This window comes from Myxocyprinus asiaticus, chromosome 33 (genome assembly GCF_019703515.2).
Source record: "Myxocyprinus asiaticus isolate MX2 ecotype Aquarium Trade chromosome 33, UBuf_Myxa_2, whole genome shotgun sequence".
NCBI classification, from domain to species: Eukaryota; Metazoa; Chordata; class Actinopteri; order Cypriniformes; family Catostomidae; genus Myxocyprinus; species Myxocyprinus asiaticus.
In genome coordinates this window covers 24,337,197-24,356,813 of record NC_059376.1, presented here as the reverse complement: position 1 = coordinate 24,356,813, position 19,617 = coordinate 24,337,197, and the positions used below count along the sequence as shown (strand labels likewise).

Sequence of the window (19,617 nt, the reverse complement as noted above, 5' to 3'; positions counted from 1 at the left end):
ACTAGTATTCTTATGAAATTAAAAAAATTAAAGTTAGTTTCTGGGGGATAATTTTTTTAATTTAATTTTATTAATATTATTATTATTATTATTTTATTTTTATTTTTTTACTTAATTTTCAAAAGAATCTGAAATATCTGTCACCACGCCGCAGCATCTACCTAAAATCCAGTGTTATTTCCCCCTTTTTTCCAACGCCATGCAAGGTGTTTTTTTTTTTTTGTTGTTGTTGTTTTTTTTGGGGGGGTGGGGGGGGGGGGGGGTGTTTGTGACCGTGAACTCCAACATGGTGTGTAAATGAGGATGCTGCGTGTCGTTCGACTAGTGTTTTCCACTGACCGGAGAACGGCGCATATATCCCGCGCGAGCCGAAGCATCACCGGGGATCCGGTCTCAGTGAGCTCTACCCAATAAGAGCGCAGAGACGGCGGGCTGTCAACATTCCTATCGCCCCTCTCTCCCCCCGTCACCCACCCCTACGGTCTGCAGTTCGCACAGTTCATCGTTCCGGTTTATCTCACGCGGTCTGCTATCAGCGCGCGCAGACAGCGCTAGGCGACTCCAATGGAAAAACGGAGAGGCGCGTGTTTCACAGCTCTGGGGATGATATCGGTCCTGAACGCAAAAGAGAAAAGGTGGAAAAGTTGGCGCTTTCTCTGATCAAATTGCATGAGACTTCATCTGATCTCAAGAGAGGGTGAAAAAAAAAAAAAAAAAAAAGAAGAGTGAGAGGTCTTCCAGCTCTCTCTAAACCTGCCGTCTGGCTTGGATTATTTCTGCTGTGGTTGCCAGCTCGCGGGGAATACTTTTATATGGCACACGCTAATATCCGGGCAGATACATGATATGCGTCCGTGCATCACCAACACGGTGCTCTACATCTGTTCAACTATCAGAAATCCTAACTTCAGCAGGTCCCCGCAGACCTAAACATTGGTTGCACTCATTACCTACAAAACAGAATTGTGTTTTCTTATCATTGCTGGGGGACACGTTAAACTATGTTTGGCTTCAGTAAAGTTCTTGGGTCTCCCCGGATTCTCAACAGATCTGCCGTTGCTCCCGGAGGCCCAGGATTAAGACATATAATCAGAAACGGTTCATGCTCATCCTGCGGTACCCGTGCCTCCTCCCGGTTGTGTTGCGCGCTCATATTCCTCCTGCTCATCCTCACACCGCGCGTGGACTCGTCCTGGTGGTGAGTAGCGTCCAGCATCTACGCGCGCCGCCACAGGCGCTCATTCGCGCGCAGAAACCGAGCGTTTTTCTGCTCAGGGTGACTGAGTTGCTGTCATTTAAGGGCTTTACAGAGTTTTAGCATTTATTAATATTTATCATAGTTATGATATTGCAGTATTATTGTATTTCATTCAGGTACAGTTCAGTTTTAAGATGTTAAGGTGGTGTGAGCTAGGTATACATTCTAATTTTGCTTTGCAATTCATGGATTTAAGGTTAATTTAATGTGAAATGGGGTTTTAAAAACTTGCTGTAATGTTTTAAGTAATGTCTGCTCTATAATGGTTATTTTAAGTGGATGTGGTGGGCAGACAGAGGCAGAGAGATGGCAGGGTAAACTCCAGTGGACACACACGTTGCGTTTGGAGAATGCACCGCTTACCCCACCAAGAAATTGGCATTTAAAACTCAATTATTCTAAAAACACACAAAACACGCCCTTCTCCCCATCAAAAATACATTTTAAACATAGCCTACATGAGGAATGGGATTTTCCCAAGTGCCAGTACGCATGTATAGTAACAGGCACTGCACTCATTATATCAGAGTTATGGCTTAGGTTTTCATGGTGTGCTTGAGGTGTTGTGCCAGCCAATAACGGGAAATAAATTAAATAACTGCAATATGGGTCAGGCTTCTTGCTTAGACACACACTTAGCTGGTGACTACAGTTCAATGAGGCTGAACAATCATGAAATAACCAGTCACAAGCTCATTGCTCTATACGTATATGTGGTTGGGGCGTGCTTGGTTTTTTGTGCATGCATGTGTAGTCTATATGAGCATGTGGTTGTTCTGTATGTCTGGTAGGAGAGAGAAAAATGTTTTGTGTGGTTCAGAATCAGACCCAAGTTTTTCAATTTTGTTTTATGTTTTTGCTCATTAAAAGAAGCATAAAACGTGACTGTACTGCAGAGCTCTGTGTTGAAAATCAGATCTATGTTTGAATCCTTTTCAATTGTATCAATATTTTTACAGTACAGTCTTTACTAACAGCAAAATGCAGGAAAAGGAAGAGACATAGAGGAGAGAGACAAGGTTTGGAGAGCCAAGATGAAAAGCAAGTCCTTTGTCACTGTCAGGCTGTAATAAGTCAAGCTGACATTCCCAATGTGAGGCACTCACAAGAGACTGAGAAAAAGGGATCTCTCTCTCTCCTTCTTTCTCTCTCTCTCTGATCTACTCATCCATCACATCAAGCAGACAGACCACGAATCCTCTTAAGCTACTGGACGACCTGTTAGTGTCTCATAATAGTGAACTTATTCCATAGACGCACACACAGATGAAGCCAGACGCAAGCCAGCCCTGGACGTCAGCGAGAGATAGAAAAGTGTGTGTTTGTGTGTGCCCTTTGATGTGAACTTCAATTTTCTTTGACCTTTGAATTTTTGTACATAGTCTAGTCCAGCCAATTAATTCACTATTTAACAGTCTGCGTAGAAAAAGAGGGGAGCTTATGGCATACACAAACCGTGAAAATTATCCATAAATAAACAGAACATGACCCAAATCATCAAAACCTTCTTTCCATTACAGATCCAAATCACCTCCAGAACAGCAGACCGCTGGAACTTTAGGACAATGTGATTCTACATCTACACCCTTTAAAGACTGATCACATTGTGAATTTGGCAACAGTAGCTTAAAAGTTATTGAAATTGATCCTTCGCTAAACGCGCGGTATTTGGCAAAATAGTCTCATAAACAGAATGGTAATATTTTTACTTGGGCTGGTATGAAGACTGATATTGTAATACATATTTATCAGAAGTTTTTCATAAAAGAAATTACACAGTAGACTGATTAAAAACTGTGGAGACTGTAAATCAGAATCAAGGCAAACGATTATTACAGTCACTTGAAAAGAGAAAAACTTCATTTAATAGCGTTTACACATCTAATAACATTAACAGAGCTGTTTATAACGTTTCATAACACACTCACTTTGATGCTGTGAACTGTTTATTTACTATCGCTTTTACAATGACCTGAATCAATAAGTAAATTAATTAACGTTCAGTTATTAGCTTTAATTTACCTTGGAGCAAATGTAGGTGTTGTTGCAGATGTTATATGTTCAATTGGGAATGAGGGCTGACACAGTTTAATCCATAACATGCTCTTCTACAGATTTATTTAAAGATTATAAAAAATAAAAAAAAAGTAAAACACTGCGGGTATCCTCTCTGGGTAACTCGTGTCACTATTACAGATGACCCGGCAACAAAGTGTTGTACATTTTTATTTTTTATTTTGATAAAATCCTGCTTAAAACTACTCAAACACACATTAATCCCATAAACTGTCATTGTAAAATAGCAATTGTGTGTCAGAGTAATGGCGGCAGAACAACAGTTGCTTGACAGGATTGGTCAGAAGCACTTTTAAGGCGGGGCTTAACAAAGGGTCAATTGGTCTGTCTTTACCAAATTTAGAAATGCTGCCCCCAGAGGCCAAAGCTTGAAGTGCTGTTGGATGTGAACATGTGAACTACAGTTTCTGAGTGAAATGTCCATAGAATTTCTTCCTGGTTCCCATGAGACCAGAACCTGTGTTTTGAAGGTAGCGCTAGATGGAAATGTGTTCACAGTTGAATTGATGCAAAATGTCTGATAGGGGATGCCGCTTGTCAGTAATTTGGTTAATTGGGTATATTAACTTTAGGTAGCAACATGTCGATTTCCTGTGTTGACACTTTTACTGAGTTTGTTCTTGCATCAAAAGAATTGACTGCTTAATGCTTTTCTGTTTAATCTATAGAAGGGAGAACATGTTATTAAACCACTGATGGTGAAAAAAGACAAAGTTGTGGAGATATGGAGATAGAAGTGTGTGTTGGGGGGGGTGCAGTTTGACCCACTACTTGGGTAATAGAAGCGACAAATTACTACAGTCATACATTCTTTAACCAGTCAAGCCTAACTACACACACACAGATATGCAGTGTAAATGAGAGCACATTTTACTGTGTTTTTACAGCATGTGGTTGTGGTCCTGTGGATAATGATTTACTGATGCTGGTAAAGCCAACCTGCACCCCACCACAGTCTGTGAGACCAGCCTGGTGTATATTTGTGTGTGTTTTCCCAGTCTCTAACTATCAAACACAGAACAGAGGCTGATAAAGCCCTATAATCACAGTCAAATGAGGAATTTTAGAGGGAGAAACACACATGGGCATGCTGTGATCCAAGAGATGATCCCAGAAGGTAGTAACTTCCTCTTCTCATTAAAAATGTTTGCTAAAATGTTAATCAGACCTAAATCCTCCCTTAGTCTGACATGAGACAATTTATGCTTGTGTGAAGGCTAAGACGAGGCTTGCTGTGTAAGGCGTTAGAGAAACAGTAAACAAATGTTGGACAGTGTTGGAATGGGACAGCCAAAACAGGAGTGGAAACTACACAGAGCGTAAAAGAGAGAGAGGATGTACTGTAATAATTCAAAAATGCAGTTGATTAAATGTGAAGTAATTTCTGTGCCACCAAACAAATTTGCAAAAATAACCATTGCCTTCAACTGTTTCCCGAACACTCTCCCTGTCTTCCATCGGTAGTACAGACAGGTAGTCCTGCCCCAATCTCATGCCATTGGTTGAGTCAGTGTTGCCATGTTGGTTTTGGATAATTCAACACACAAACGCCTTACTTATCAGGGCAGTCATAAGCGAGGCATTACCATATTTATTTGTGCAAATCATTTGCAATGATTTTCCTGCACCATGAAATCATAATGGACTGAACGGATTTTCCTCAGTTCAGATGATTCTGTCACAGGCTCTGCAATCTTCGATTATTATTATGTGTAACCACAATATGTTTAATTATATTTAGAAGAAATACATTATTTTAGTTACATTATACTATCATTTTGATATTTTAGATCGCCTAATCCAAACCGATTCCTAAACCTAACAAATTAACAACAATAAAAACACAAGTAAATGTAGTCACAATAATTTTAGTTATATTACACTGTTATAAAGATATTTTGAGCACTTAACCCCGCCCCTACGTCTAAACCTAAACAATTCTCAACAATGTAAAAGAAAGAATGAGCAAATATCAGTACAAACACAATAATTCATTCCAAAAAATAACAAAAAGCACTATAAAAGTGAGAATTACTTTTTTGATTATTTTTATAGTTATTTTCATTTTTTTTTTCAGATTGATATTTTAAAAAAAATTAAATTAAATGATAAAACAGTGAGAAAATATTTACAGAATTTTCAAATCATTTAATTTTGAAATTTAGCTTCGGGTAAAGTAATGCAGTGCTCTGAAATTAGTTTAATACGGCATTAGGGTGACACGTACCATACGGACCAACGGCAATGTTTTGGTTGTGCAGGCTAAAGTCCCCCCAGTGACGTTTCATAATGAGAGTGTGTTGTCATTAAATTTGTCCCTGTAAATTAAGGTGGGATAGGAGAAAATATTTTACATTTATAACATCGAAAGAAAAAAAATACACACATTACTTTTAAAAACTCACCTGTTCTTTTTGGTTGATTGTATTAAACTATTCATAATAGCATCTTTACATAGCGTACAGAAAAAATACTATTTCTTCACCCATAGGTGATGTGACAGCAGCACATTATTGATTGAAGAACAATTTTCTAAAAACTAAAGATACAGTAATATTCACCCCTGGAGTTCGCTAGTTCGCTAGTTCGAATCCCAGGGCGTGCTGAGTGACTCCAGCCAGGTCTCCTAAGCAACCAAATTGGCCCGGTTGCTAGGGAGGGTAGAGTCACATGGGGTAACCTTCTCGTGGTCGCTATAATGTGGTTCGTTCTCAGTGGGGCGCGTGGTGAGTTGAGCGTGGTTGCCGTGGTGGATGGCGTGAAGCCTCCACACGCGCTATGTCTCCGTGGCAACGCGCTCAACAAGCCACGTGATAAGATGCGTGGGTTGACTGTGTCAGACGTAGAGGCCTCCGAAAAGCTTGTTCCAAATCTGTTAATGTTGCTAGCTTATGGGGCCCGGTTGCTAGGGAAGGTAGAGTCACATGGGGTAACCTCCTCGTGGTTGCGATTAGTGGTTCTCGCTCTCAATGGGGCGCATGGTAATTTGTGCATGGATCACAGAGAGTAGCATGAGCCTCCACATGCTGGGAGTCTTCGCAGTGTCATGCACAATGAGCCATGTGATAAGATGCGCAGATTGACTGTCTCAGAAGTGGAGGCAACTGAGACTTGTCCTCCACCACCCGGATTGAGGTGAGTAACTGCACCACCATGAGGACCTACTAAATAGTGAGAATTGGGCATTCCAAATTGGGAGAAAAGGGGATAAAATAAATAAATAAATGTTGCTAGCTTATTATGCAAGCATATTTAAAATCATAACTAACATTGGCTCTTCCAGTGGTTTGTCTGTGAATGTCTGTTTATGTATGATGTCACATTCCCTCTCTAAATCCACTAATGACTGGTAAAATTCCGGGAATGATCAAACTCATCAGAGGATCTGGCATCAGAGAATGCCTAATCACTGAATGTTTACTTCAGACTGACTGTGCTATGTTGATCTGGTCTGGATGCTTAAAGAAGGATATTTACTTTCAGAGTAGCAACAGGCAAAAATCATCTAAACTGTAATTGCTTTGGGGAAATTCAGGTTTTAAGCCTCTGTGTTTGTGTGTTTTAGGTATATTGGTGCCCTTGGGGCCCGTGTAATCTGCGACAATATTCCTGGGCTGGTGAATAAACAGAGACAGTTGTGTCAGAAATACCCAGACATCATGCAGTCGATCGGGGGTGGAGCTAAAGAGTGGATTCGAGAGTGCCAGCATCAGTTCCGCTATCATCGCTGGAACTGCAGCGCCTTGGACAGAGACCATAACGTATTTGGGAGAGTCATACAACGCAGTGAGTATTAGAAAAGTGTGTGTATCAGAAAGAGAAAGAGAGGAACATGGGGTCATCAGCAAAATGTGTGATTGGGTACCAGATATTTCAGAGGCCTGAGGTGCTGGACCACCCAGTGCAAAAGGTGCAACCTAAATTCTTTCTCGAAATGCTGGGAAATAGATATAAACCTCAGTCTTAAAATTATCTCTCTTTTTTATTACACAGATGTCAGGACAACTTGATTATGATTCTGCTGTCAAAATATTTTTGTTATATGATCTTTGGCGATTTCCTACACAATTGTGCTTGTGTCATGTCTCTCATATCACTCCATGGTCTCTTTCTTCTCAAGCAACTAAAGTAATTTCACCTGAAATCCTTACATTATATCAATTTAATTATTTGTTTGGTAAGTAGCCATGTTATAAGTTGGATAATGTAGAGTCAGCCAATCAAAACTTAAAGAAATACTTAGTCTATTTCAGTCTGTAAGTTTACGCATTTCTGTTAAATTACAGTAAACAAATCCCTAAGTTGTAGCCAATACAGTTTGGTAAATGGCAAAACAACTGCATTTGTTTTGGCATTAATTGAACTAATTTTATAGGCAACTAAGGTTCCATTTGTTAACATTAGTTAACATGAACTAACTATAAACTACACTTTTACAGCATTTATTAATCTTAGTTAATATTAATTTCAGCATATGATAAAAAAAATTTTTAACTAAAAGTTGTATACGTTAACATTAGTTAATGCATTAGTTATTAATGAATTAGTTATGAACTAACATTAACCAAGATTAATAATTGTTGTAAAAAAATATAATGTTCATTGTGAATTAATGATAACTAATGCATTACCTAATTTTAACAAATGGAATCTTATTGTAAAGTTTTACAATTTTATACTTAGAAAATGTAAGCACATTTAAATAAACCTAATTTACACTAGTTATTTAAATCTTACTTTGCCAGGAATAGCTTCTCAATTTACAGTAGCAAAATTCTCACACACATACAGTATCTCACATGAATACCTAGATCAGCATACTGCACTTTCACAAAAGTCACTCAGTGTATATCAGAATATGGTAATGAGCTTTAAAACAGTTATTCTCTTGGACATGTTCATCACTGTATATCACTGATATTAATTAAGCCACTTAGATCTCACAGGAATGCCCAGCCACATTTACAGCTATCCTTAGCCAGGTGTGATAAACAGACAAAACTCCACTGGCTCACTTGATTCTACCTGAGGGACTCTTCAAACCTGAAGTTTACTCAAGAATCTTTCACTGTAAATGGATGTGCTTTCTGTTTGGCCTTTAAACAAAGTTTCAAAGATCCCTGTGTGAAAATATCACCCCTCTAGCATTCTCTTTGCCTCTTTACCACATAAACAGGCACGGAGGATGTAAATGTTTGGAGAGATGATTCTGGCAGCCAGACATACTCTTGCAGTACTGTGCGTATTCAGTTTATGAAATGGAATTGGAGTAGCAGAGGCTGCCAAGAGAAGATTCTCCTAAAACAACAACTCTGCTATTAAAAAAAATATTTTTCTTCAAAGAATATCTTTATAAATGATGGTGCGATTCAAACAGAAATCCTCAAGATCATTGTACTACATGAGCACAGATCATAGAAACACATTTAAGTGGTCATTGAGCGAGCTGTGTCAAATTAAATAACTTCAACTTATAAAAACACATCTCGAGATGGTGGCAGTTCACTAGCCTTCAAATAGTTATCCTAGCAGAGAATGGCCTGCTCTGTAGGGATTAGGCCTGTACTAATATTTAAATCAAACACTCAGACTAGACACACCCCTACAGGCTGGTCACTTGTGGACCAGTGGCAGGCCAAGCATTTCAAGTCTAGGCCTTCAGTGTGATTCAAGCCATTAAGAAAACACAGTTTCACAATCAAATAAGACACCCTATGCCTTTGGGCATCATACATTATGTCGCAGCTAACTAGTAATAACAACTGACATTTTAAAAACACGTCCACACACGAAAGCCAGAACTTGAAACCACACTTAATGCTCAAACAATCCTAATTTTAACTGCAGCATGACAGATATTCAAAAATCATAATTTTTCATATGAATCTACCAAGGAGGTCTATAATAATATTTGCGATTTAAATGTTGCTTGCAGTACATTTCGTTTCGTCAGGGTACACAGTTATGCTGCTTTCCATTCAAGTTGGATATGGGATATTCCTACTTGATATCTCCAACCATAAATGCATTCCATTCCTCGATATTCGGACAATGATGTTTAAGGAAACAAAACTGCAACGCTCCCGTTAGCTTAGCAGGGGTTTGACTCTCAATAGAGATGTCTCCTAGCAACCCAACTGATAACCAATGCTGCGGCGCTAGCATTTGTGCTTCAGGTGTACGATTATCAAAAGAGATTATAATGTTTTATACACCAGTTTCTGCAGGCGTTTGTTAAACAAGCTTTAATATCATGTAATGTGGAAACGAACTCATTTATCGATATTACTTAATAAAGTGAATGTTTATCACTTACTTTGTATACCTCCCTGAGTGTCGACATGTTTGTGTGACATCATGCCTCTGCATCTCGGCGAAATCGGAGTTGAGAATTTCTGCACAAGCCTACAAGTTGTAATTCTGATTTAAAGATGCATTCCATTGCACTTTTCCTAGTAGGAAGTTGTAAAATCCAACTTTCCGAGTTGAATAGAACGCAGCACTACTTTTCAAAACTTGATCTGACACTGAATGCTCAAGCAGCCTAATTTACACTTAGAAAACTCCTGATGTTGCTATAACAATGCAAAAAGCACTTACCAATTTACTTGAAGTGAAAATCAGTCCTCCTTTCCTGTTTAATAAATTAAGCAATCACACGATCATGCAGAACATATCGTGTTTTTAAATCCATAAGGATCTCTTTCTCAACGGCAATACCAGCAGTGATGACAGCCGACTCATCAGCAGGATCTTGCGCTCTTTGCTTTCAAATTACATACATCACTTAAAGCGTGATTTAAGTAGCGTCACTCAAGGCCAGCTAGAAGGCCTCCACTGGGACATATCCTAAAGATCACACCCACCAAGAACAAATAAATAAATCTGATTGGCTGATTAATCTGACAATCTGATTTTAGTTGCCCATTCATTTGCACTGTTGAGGGATTCTGTGGAAATTCTGAAGGCCTGATGGGGTGGAGCTCAGACTCACGCACTGCTTCTGGCATGCAATTTGTGAAACAGTTGTCACACTTTGCTTGTAAGCATCAAGGAATAAATTCTGACTGGATAAACTTTTAATTTTTCTCTATTTGTTTGTAGATTAATTAAGAGTGGAAAGCGATTAAAAATACACAGGCAGAAAGGTGATTGAGAATGAAAGGATGAAAAATATGTATTTATTTGGCATGTTATGCCAGCAGAGAAGGCTTTGCTGGCCCTGAGAATTCACCACTGTTGTGGAGTTGGAAATGCTTTTGAGATTACATGATTTTCTCTGAAAGCACAACAAAGGATGTGATTAAGTGTGTTTAAATGTCTGATTAAGAACGTATGTGCTGTGGCTTAATGATTCCTATTGTCTGGTGTGTGCAGGCAGTCGTGAGGCGGCATTTGTATATGCAATCTCCTCAGCGGGAGTGGTTTTTGCCATTACCCATGCCTGCAGTCAGGGGGAGCTGAAGACATGCAACTGTGATCCGCACAAGCGCGGCCGGGCCAGTGACGATCGAGGGGAGTTTGATTGGGGTGGCTGCAGTGATAACATCAACTATGGGATAAAGTTTGCTAAGGCCTTTGTAGATGCAAAAGAGCGAACTGTGAAGGATGCACGTGCACTCATGAACCTTCACAACAATCGCTGTGGGAGAATGGTGAGAACAGAGTCTTTATTACACATTTATAAAGCTGTTATAAAGGTGTTGTAACAAGTAACTGTACCTGTATCATGGGGAAGCATGCCAAAGTCTTAATAACATCAGAACTGAACATCTCAATCTGACTACAGTATTCTGGCATATAAATACTGACATATAACATGATCACACTGTCTAATGATGTTTAGTTATATGGCATTAGAGTGAAACAATGATTTTATTTATGATTTCAGTGATTTCAGTAAAACAATGTTTACATTCTGTTCTGATGTTCTGTTCTCAGCCACATTGAATCTGTTTAGATAATTACTACTAAGGATTCTTTTTTGTTTGTTTCTCTATTTCTCTCTTTAACAGGCTGTAAAGCGCTTTATGAAACTGGAGTGTAAGTGTCATGGAGTCAGTGGGTCGTGCGCTCTGAGAACATGCTGGCTGGCAATGTCGGATTTCCGTAAAACAGGCGATTACCTCCGCAAGAAATACAACGGAGCCATCGAGGTCACCATGAACCAAGATGGGACAGGATTCACTGTAGCCAACAAAGACTTCAGGAAAGCCACCAAAAATGACCTAGTTTACTTCGAGAACTCTCCTGATTATTGCCTCATGGACAAAGCTGCAGGTAAGAGAGAGACGAAAAATTTTAATGTTTAAAATCTGCTACTGACTCATTTAAAAAACATGTAATAACTGAAAGAAATTGAAGGAAATATCAAAGCATCAATAGAATAGTGCTAAAGTTTATAAGGTATGTCTAGGTTTTAGGCTTTATATGAAATATCAGAGTTGCTTTGTCGTCGTCATGACACTTAGCACGTATATTGTTTTCAGTTGGTTACTGGACACAAGAATGAACACATAGACACTGTGCACTGTAAATGATAAATAAATTAAACAAATGGTAAAAAATATGCAATGACGACAAGACTAATTGCAATTCAGTATGCAATTATTATGATGATATCATCACTGTCGGTTACACTTTGAACATTTCATCAATGTAAGTCAGTTGGGAGATTTTCAAATGTTTTTCTTAAATTTCTTATTAAGTTTAAAATCTATAAAATTTACAAAAACCTAAAATAGATAGCTTACCTATGGCTGAAAGTATTATAACATGGCTGAGTTTGTATATTAAGTTCATGCTTGAACAAACCCCTAACGAGTATATTTAAGGAAAATCAATGCAGTGCTGCCTTTCAGGAATGTAAATATTGAACTGTACAGCTGACTTATTTAGTCACATTAAAATGAACACTAAACTATACTGGTGACTCATTACTAATGACATAAATACTCAGCTCTGCTGTTGACTCACTGAGTATTCATGAAATGAACGTCAAACTTGGATTTATCAGAATCTGAGAGCAGACAGAGCTCAGCCTCTCTGGTTCATGACATGTGAGAAAATAACATCAGTTCCTCAGAAAATCCTGTTTATGAGAGACAGCACAATAATTATTTTAAAGGCTGATTGCTGAATCACCTGTTACAGATCTTTGATAATCCTCACTCTTTCTAAAATCCAGTGTGATGGTGTTGAGCCATGTAAATTTTTACATGATTCAATAGTGTGGAGGAAAGCAGTATTCAGTTACTGCTGTAAACTGACTCTCATACCTAAACCTGACCATACAGCCCTTAAGGCTAAATGGGCAATAGAGGCTTTGACAGGGTCAAAAGAGGTGAAAAAGGATTTTTTTTTCTTTTTTCTTTCTTTTTTTTCTCTCTCTGTTAATCCTTGATGCTCTCACACACTCCTACCTGCGAAAACACACACTGATGGGAAACACACACACACACCTCTGCAAGAATCACCTTGAAAACCTGCATAAAGTTCAAATAAGCCAAACACACACATACCTGAATTTTAAAAACCCATTAGCATCATCATTAACAGATAGAGATATAAAGTTGATAAATTTGTTTTGTTCAGCAGTGACCCGACGTGACCAAAACATTTTTAGACAAGGCCAAGACATTACTTTATCTGCTTCTAGATATCATCTCATCCAGTTCAATAGTGTAATTCACAATGGCAGAAATAATTCAGACATGGTACAGCTGTTTTAAGGAACAGCATCTTTACATATGTCATAAGATCCATTTTCATGCACTGATCTGTCAGAGTTTATTTAGTGGTAATGAATGGCTGAATGTACATTATCCCACTTGTTACAGAGCAACCTCAAAAATAAGTAAATAAATGGACATAAAATATTCATGAGTTTAAATGATTTTATTATGTGAGAAAGTGCCTGCAGAGTGATACGAGAGACATCCAACTTGCACAGTGTATGAGACTGGTCGCCAAATTTGTGGACAAATGTACAGTTTTGCAGTCATTATACAAAAATATTTAACTGCAATGCAGCGACTGACCAATCAGAATCACGTATTCCAGAGAGTCGTGTATTAAGATGAATAACAATCATGGAGGATACTGCAGGTTACTCTTCTTTTCTAGATGAGCTCTGCAGTAGTTGACACAGCTCATGCAACAGTTTGATGGTTTAAGTGTGTGTTTGGTTTGTGTTTGGGTCAGACGGACAGCTTACAGCTCAGTGATTTCAGAGGGTCAATGCGCTTACCCCCCTAAACACCACCACCACCCCAGTGGAATTTGCACCCCAAGGATACAACAGGCTCATTTTTCAAATCCCATTCTTTCAAAGCTGCCAGTGCAACTATCACTCTCTGGTTCTCATGGCCGCAGGGCAGCCGGAGATTACAGCGCTGTTTTTTTTTAAAGAGAGAGACTCTCACTGTCCACAGTGTGTATAACCTTCAAAACAACAACAAACACAAAAACACCAACCTGATTAATTTATGATCTTCTCCACATTTTGCAATATACAAGACTGTTAGCAACTATTACTTCTGAATCAGATTCGTCACTTTATGTCATTTCTCAGACATGTTTATATGCATTCTGTTAATCCTTCTGATAATCCTGTATATCAAAAGCATTGACGATTTTCTAGATCTAGCAGAGATGGAAATTTGAGTATGAGACACAAGTACTTAAGTTGCCAATAGAATTAGTTTCAACTTGACTTATACTTATAAACTCCAACTTAAATGAGGTGAAATATTTCTTTCCTGAAATATCACTCTAACTTAAATAAGGAGAAATATTTCTTTCTTGAAATATCACAACACTGTACAGACAAAAGAGTCTGATATCATGAAAAAAACATCACTGCACCACCATTTTTCCAAAATAACATCACATACAGTATGTCCATTGTGTGGCGCTAAAAGCGAGTTACTGTAAATGTTCTCCCAAACAGAGGAGGTTTTTAAGGTTAATGCTCTATCGAGTTTTAAATAAAAAAAACCTACCTCCCCACCCTAAACCTTAAACCTAGATAAGATGAAAAACACAATTGCCACATAAAAAACATGTAGATTTTTGGAGCTTCTATGATACTTTCGACTCAATTGTCGACTTGTGTGAACTTAAGGACTCGTATCCCAGTCCTTTGCATTGCAAGTGCAACAGTTCAGTTGAGCTACTGCACAATTTAATCGGATCCAGACAAGTTTATAAATGTAGTTGGTTATGTAATGCATAATTGTAAAATGCAATGTTAAAAGGAAGTAATGCACTGTAATAAAAGTGTTTTTATGTCATAAGAGCGAGCATTGTGTGATGAACAGGGCAAAAAGTAGGTGTTTATAAACTGATATGCCTGAAATGTCTTACGCGTGATTTCTGAAAGGAAATTAAAGTCATGGTTGTTTTTGCACCTCTTGTGTTCATTTCACCAGGAAATGCCACGATCTGTACAACAAGACATGTAAAATTTATTTTTTAAAAATGTAGTTTTAGTTAGGTAATTCTACTGGGCTAGCATGGGGAAATAAAGAGAATATTTTCTATTAAAGGAATAGTTCACCCAAAAATAAAAATGTTCTCATGATTTACTCAACCTCCTGGCATTCCAGATGTGTATGAATTTCTTCTGCAGAACACAAATAAAGAGTTTTAGAAGAATATTAGAGCTCTGTAGTTCCTCACAATGCAAGTGAACAGGTGCCAAAATTTTGAATCTCCAAAATCCACATAAAGGGAGCATAATAGTAATCCATATGACTCCAGTTGTTAAATCCATGTGTCCAGACACGATATGATAGGTGTGGGTGAGAAACAGATCAATATCTAAGTCATTTGTTATCATAAATTCTCCTCCCTGCCCAGTAGGGGGCGATATGCACAAAGAATGTGAATCACAAAAAATTGAAGAAGGAGAAATGAAAGTGAAGGAAAAAGGGCTTAAGTATTGATCTGTTTCTCATCCACACCTATCATTTCACTTCTGCAGATATGGATTTAACCACCTGAATCATCTGGATTACTTTTATGTTGCCCTTATGTGGATTTTGGAGCTTCAGAATTTTGGCACCCATTTACTTGCATTGTGTGGATCTACAGAACTGAGATATTCTTCTAAAAATCTTTGTTTGTGTTCTGCAGAAGAAAGAAAGTCACATCTGGTATGTCATGAGGGTGAGTAAATGATGAGAGAATTTACATTTTTGGGTGAACTAACCCTTTAACCTTTTCGCACGTGAGTTCCTCCTGTACTGACGGATCTCCCAGCATGAGTTCTTTAATACACGCTGCAATTAAAATAAATCTTACCTTACACTTCACAGCAGATGCACTGGAGGACAGATTATATCACAGCAGGTGCACTGAAGGATTATATATTATCAAACATATAATATGGTTTTTAGATGTTTATAATGATTGATTATGATAGATAAGATGCAATCGTGAAAGCACTTGTCGGCTATGCATGCCCCCATATTTTCGTTGCAAAGCAAGATGGGATTCTGAGTTTGTATTATCATAGAAGCATACAAGGAGGAGCATAGAAGGTTATAAAAACCTAGCCCTTCCACTCTCCCAGTCCCGGAATTGGTTGTGATGGACGGAATGGGAGAAGGCTTGAGTGGACTGACTAGTTTGTATATTCTTTGATGTCAGAAAAAATGGCCGCAGCACTGCTTATTTACAGTGCACTCCGACGATAACAGCTTTATACTTTTATTTAGTGATTGTTTTAAAGTTTGTAGCATATAAAAATAAAGATATTGTGATGTTGAAAAGACTATTTGAGCAGTTGGTTCATTAAGACAATCACTTCAGTCTTTATGACAACCGATTTTGCTGGTAAACAGCAGTGTGAATGCAGATCACACCAGTTTGATCGTACGCGTCTGAGCCCATCCTAGTGTAATCACACCGGCTTGATTGTACGTGCAAAAGGGTTTAGTACCCATTTACAGAAAGAAAAACTTGCCTTAAAGTTGTACACTGGGTTTATTTTAGGTGAACGTCCCTTCCTTGCCAATTAAAGAGAAGTAAAACTATTACCAAAAGGATTTGAGACTTGACTTGGGTTCAAGTTGTGACAAAAGGCTTAACTCAGGCTTGGCTTTGACAGACCACTTCAATGACTTGAGAACTAACTTAGATTCCATGTCAGCGACTTCTGTTAAGATATAATCATTTCCTCTATATGCATTGCAGGTTCATTGGGTACCGCCGGTCGGGTCTGTAACAAGACATCCCGGGGCACCGACAGCTGTGAGGTAATGTGTTGTGGGCGGGGCTACGACACCACACCTGTAAAACGCATCACTAAGTGTGAATGCAAGTTCAAGTGGTGTTGCGCCGTAGAGTGCAAAGACTGCGAGGAGTCCGTTGACATTCACACCTGCAAACCTCCTAAACGTGCTGAATGGCTGGACCAGACCTGAGACACGCCCACTTCCTCCAGTTCCTCAGAATTTTGTCCACAGCATTTTCGGATATGAAGTCTTTTGTGAGTTTTTCCCCCAATCCCTCATCTTCGATACATTTATTTGAACTGTTTTTGTGAAAGCACTACAAATGAAATCTACAGTACTTTTCCCATGAGCGCCTTGCACACTGTGCCCCATATGGCAGATTTGACTCTCTTTCCTCCTCTCTCTTGATTTGTTTTGAATTGATCAGAGGATGGTAATGGATTCAAGATTCAAGAAAAACCTGTGCTGTAACTTGTTGATGTATTTTTTGTTGTGTTGATTGTTCTCATTTTGTTCTATGAGTGGTTACGTGACAAAAAGTGTGCTGCTTTAAAAATTATATTTTAAACTGACTCTGAGCCTATCAGATATTATCATGGCTAATAGCTGAATATGTACATTATGTTATTAAAAACGCCACTGTGTACTAAACATACATCACATGCCCATACTGAACAGTATGTTACTCACATTAGTATTGAATATTACAGAACGAATGAGGCTCAGTCGACAAAATGGATAACAGCTCTGTGGGCTGTTCACTCCACATGGAGCCCCGACTGAGAGCTTCTGCGGAATCCACAGAGGACTTTGAAATATTAATAATATAAATGAGACTGCACTTAGGACAGTTCAGCAAAAATGACGTTATTATAAAAGTCATCCTTTCAAGTATACATGAAGAAATCTATTAACAGCTGTGACTGGTAGAGGTGTAAGCTCTCTTTTACTTTCCTCTGCTGTGGTATGTGTTAACTGTGTTATTATTTTTTCAGCAAAAGTTCATATAAAGTCATTAAGTAAGACATTAAGTATTAGAGTCATTTTATTATGTTCAGCATACGCACATTTTCCTGAAATTAGATGTCACTTCAGCATAACTGAGACGAGAATCAAAACTGCACAGGTTTGAATCCAGATTTGCATTAGGACACTAGAAAAAGCTCTAACGGAGCATTAGACGGATATGAATGAACAAGACTTGTAACCTTAAAGGGATAGTTCACCCAAAAATTTTAATCCAGAAATTTAAAATTATTTACTCTCATGTCTTTCCCCACCTGTATGACTTTCTTTCTTTCATGAAACACAAAAGGAGATGATAGGCAGAATGACAATTTCTGTCACCATTCACTTTCAATGTATGAAAAAAAAAAAAACATGCAATGAAAGTGAATGGCGACTGACATTCTACCTATCATCTCCTTTTGTGTTCCATGGAAGACAAAAAAAAAAGTCACGTTTTGGACAACACAAGACAGAAAATTCATTCAGTAGTTTGCAATCCTGCCATGAGGATAGTGTAAACATGTTTGGCTCGCTGTCCCTGGAGGAGGGCTTGAGGCTCGAGACTTGACCCGAGATCTGATAGACATAAGCTCAGTTTAATAAAATAGCCTTCCAGGACCTGACCAATGACTGACCTGAACTACCCAATAATGAGCTGATTAGTTTAATGGCAGTGCAGAGGGAGATGATTGCTTTAAACAGGCCTCGTTCACAGTGGGGCTTGTGTCTGCTTGTGATTTCAGAATTTTTTCTGAATGCGTTGTTTTCTAACCAAAGCACATTGTTTCCTACAATTTTTTTCTCTTCACCTATTTTTTTCTCCAAACAAGGAAAGCCAAAGTGTCGGTGAACTGACATTATGCTCTGATGTGATAACAATGGCAAATCAGCAGTTTTTGACAAGCTTTATGAATAATAGGAAATGTAGTGTCAATGTTGTTTTTGAGGTTAATATTTCCTGTGTGTGTTACTTTATCATGCAAGCCATTGCAGCAATTTGCAAGTACTATTTTATATGTAGCAAAAGCTATTTGCACTGTAAAAAGTGGTAACCTGTAATTGTTACCATAAAGAGCTATTTTTACCTGACTTAACCCTTTAAAATGGTTTTGTTGGTGTAACCTAATGAATTCACATTGATTCAGAAATGTAAAATAATTATTTTCAATTAAATCAAAACAATTACTGTAATTTAGATGTAACCACATTTTTTAGGGTAACTTTTTTTTAGTGCTGTGAAATGATAGAATGATCCAATGCTCCATATCTCCCATGATGATGCGATCTCTGCTCTTTTGCCATGGGGTATCCACACACTTCAATACCTTCTTGGGGAAATGTGTCCTGCATGATCTGAGAATGTGTTTGGCCATACATGCAGCCAGAGAACAGAAACAGACAGGGAAAAGATCAAACAAGCCCTTTATACAGTAATGACACATTTAAAAATGGATGTCCTGCTTTAATTATACACCTACCTGCTTCCAGGAATAATGTTTCATTGTTACGGTAAAGCACTCCATTGAGTTGCATAATAATGTGGAGTTAGTTGATCCAAATTTTGAAGTCTACACTTTAAAAAGTGGTAACCTGCAATTGTTACCTTAAGTAGCTGTTTCTGCTTGATCAAACCCTTTAAAATTGTTTTGTTGGTGTAAACTTATGTATTCAGATATGTCAAAAAATTGTTACCACATGAAGCAAATTTTTGTAAGTAAACATCCAAAACTTAAGGAATTTCAGTAGAAATTTCCCTAAATAGTGTGTGTGTGGGGGGGGTGGGGGGGGGACGCAGATGTGCGCAATAGTGTGGTTCGCAGATTGCTCTGAATGAGCCATGGGCCATTATTACTAATGGTTACAATATGATAATTCAGGCAATTTAACAGTGGCCTTAAACACACTTAATATGACCCTAGAGAATCAAGGTGCTGATAGAGAGATATAGAAACAGAGGGATAGAGTGAGATCAGTGTTGCCTGAAGCCTCATGTCACCAGCAAATAAATAGGCAGCATGGTATCTGACTAATACT

The 19,617-nt window shown here is 38.3% G+C and overlaps 1 protein-coding gene across 1 annotated transcript; it reads left to right on the top strand.

The window, feature by feature from the left end:
* The first annotated feature begins 370 nt into the window (after nucleotides 1-370).
* On the top strand, nucleotides 371-17,862 carry LOC127424256 (protein Wnt-2b-A-like). Its single transcript, XM_051669274.1, has 5 exons — nucleotides 371-1,198; nucleotides 6,900-7,120; nucleotides 10,712-10,989; nucleotides 11,350-11,614; nucleotides 16,535-17,862. Exons 1-5 carry the CDS (start codon nucleotides 1,002-1,004, stop codon nucleotides 16,762-16,764), a joined length of 1,191 nt encoding a protein of 396 aa, XP_051525234.1. The 5' UTR covers nucleotides 371-1,001; the 3' UTR covers nucleotides 16,765-17,862.
* The last annotated feature ends 1,755 nt before the right edge of the window (nucleotides 17,863-19,617 follow it).

Coding starts and splice junctions, on each gene's coding strand:
- LOC127424256 (XM_051669274.1), top strand. CDS start 1,002: ATGTTTGGCTTCAGTAAAGTTCTTGGGTCTCCCCGGATTCTCAACAGA. Junction 1,199..6,899: donor CGCGTGGACTCGTCCTGGTG/GTGAGTAGCGTC, acceptor TGTGTGTTTTAG/GTATATTGGTGCCCTTGGGG. Junction 7,121..10,711: donor TGGGAGAGTCATACAACGCA/GTGAGTATTAGA, acceptor TGGTGTGTGCAG/GCAGTCGTGAGGCGGCATTT.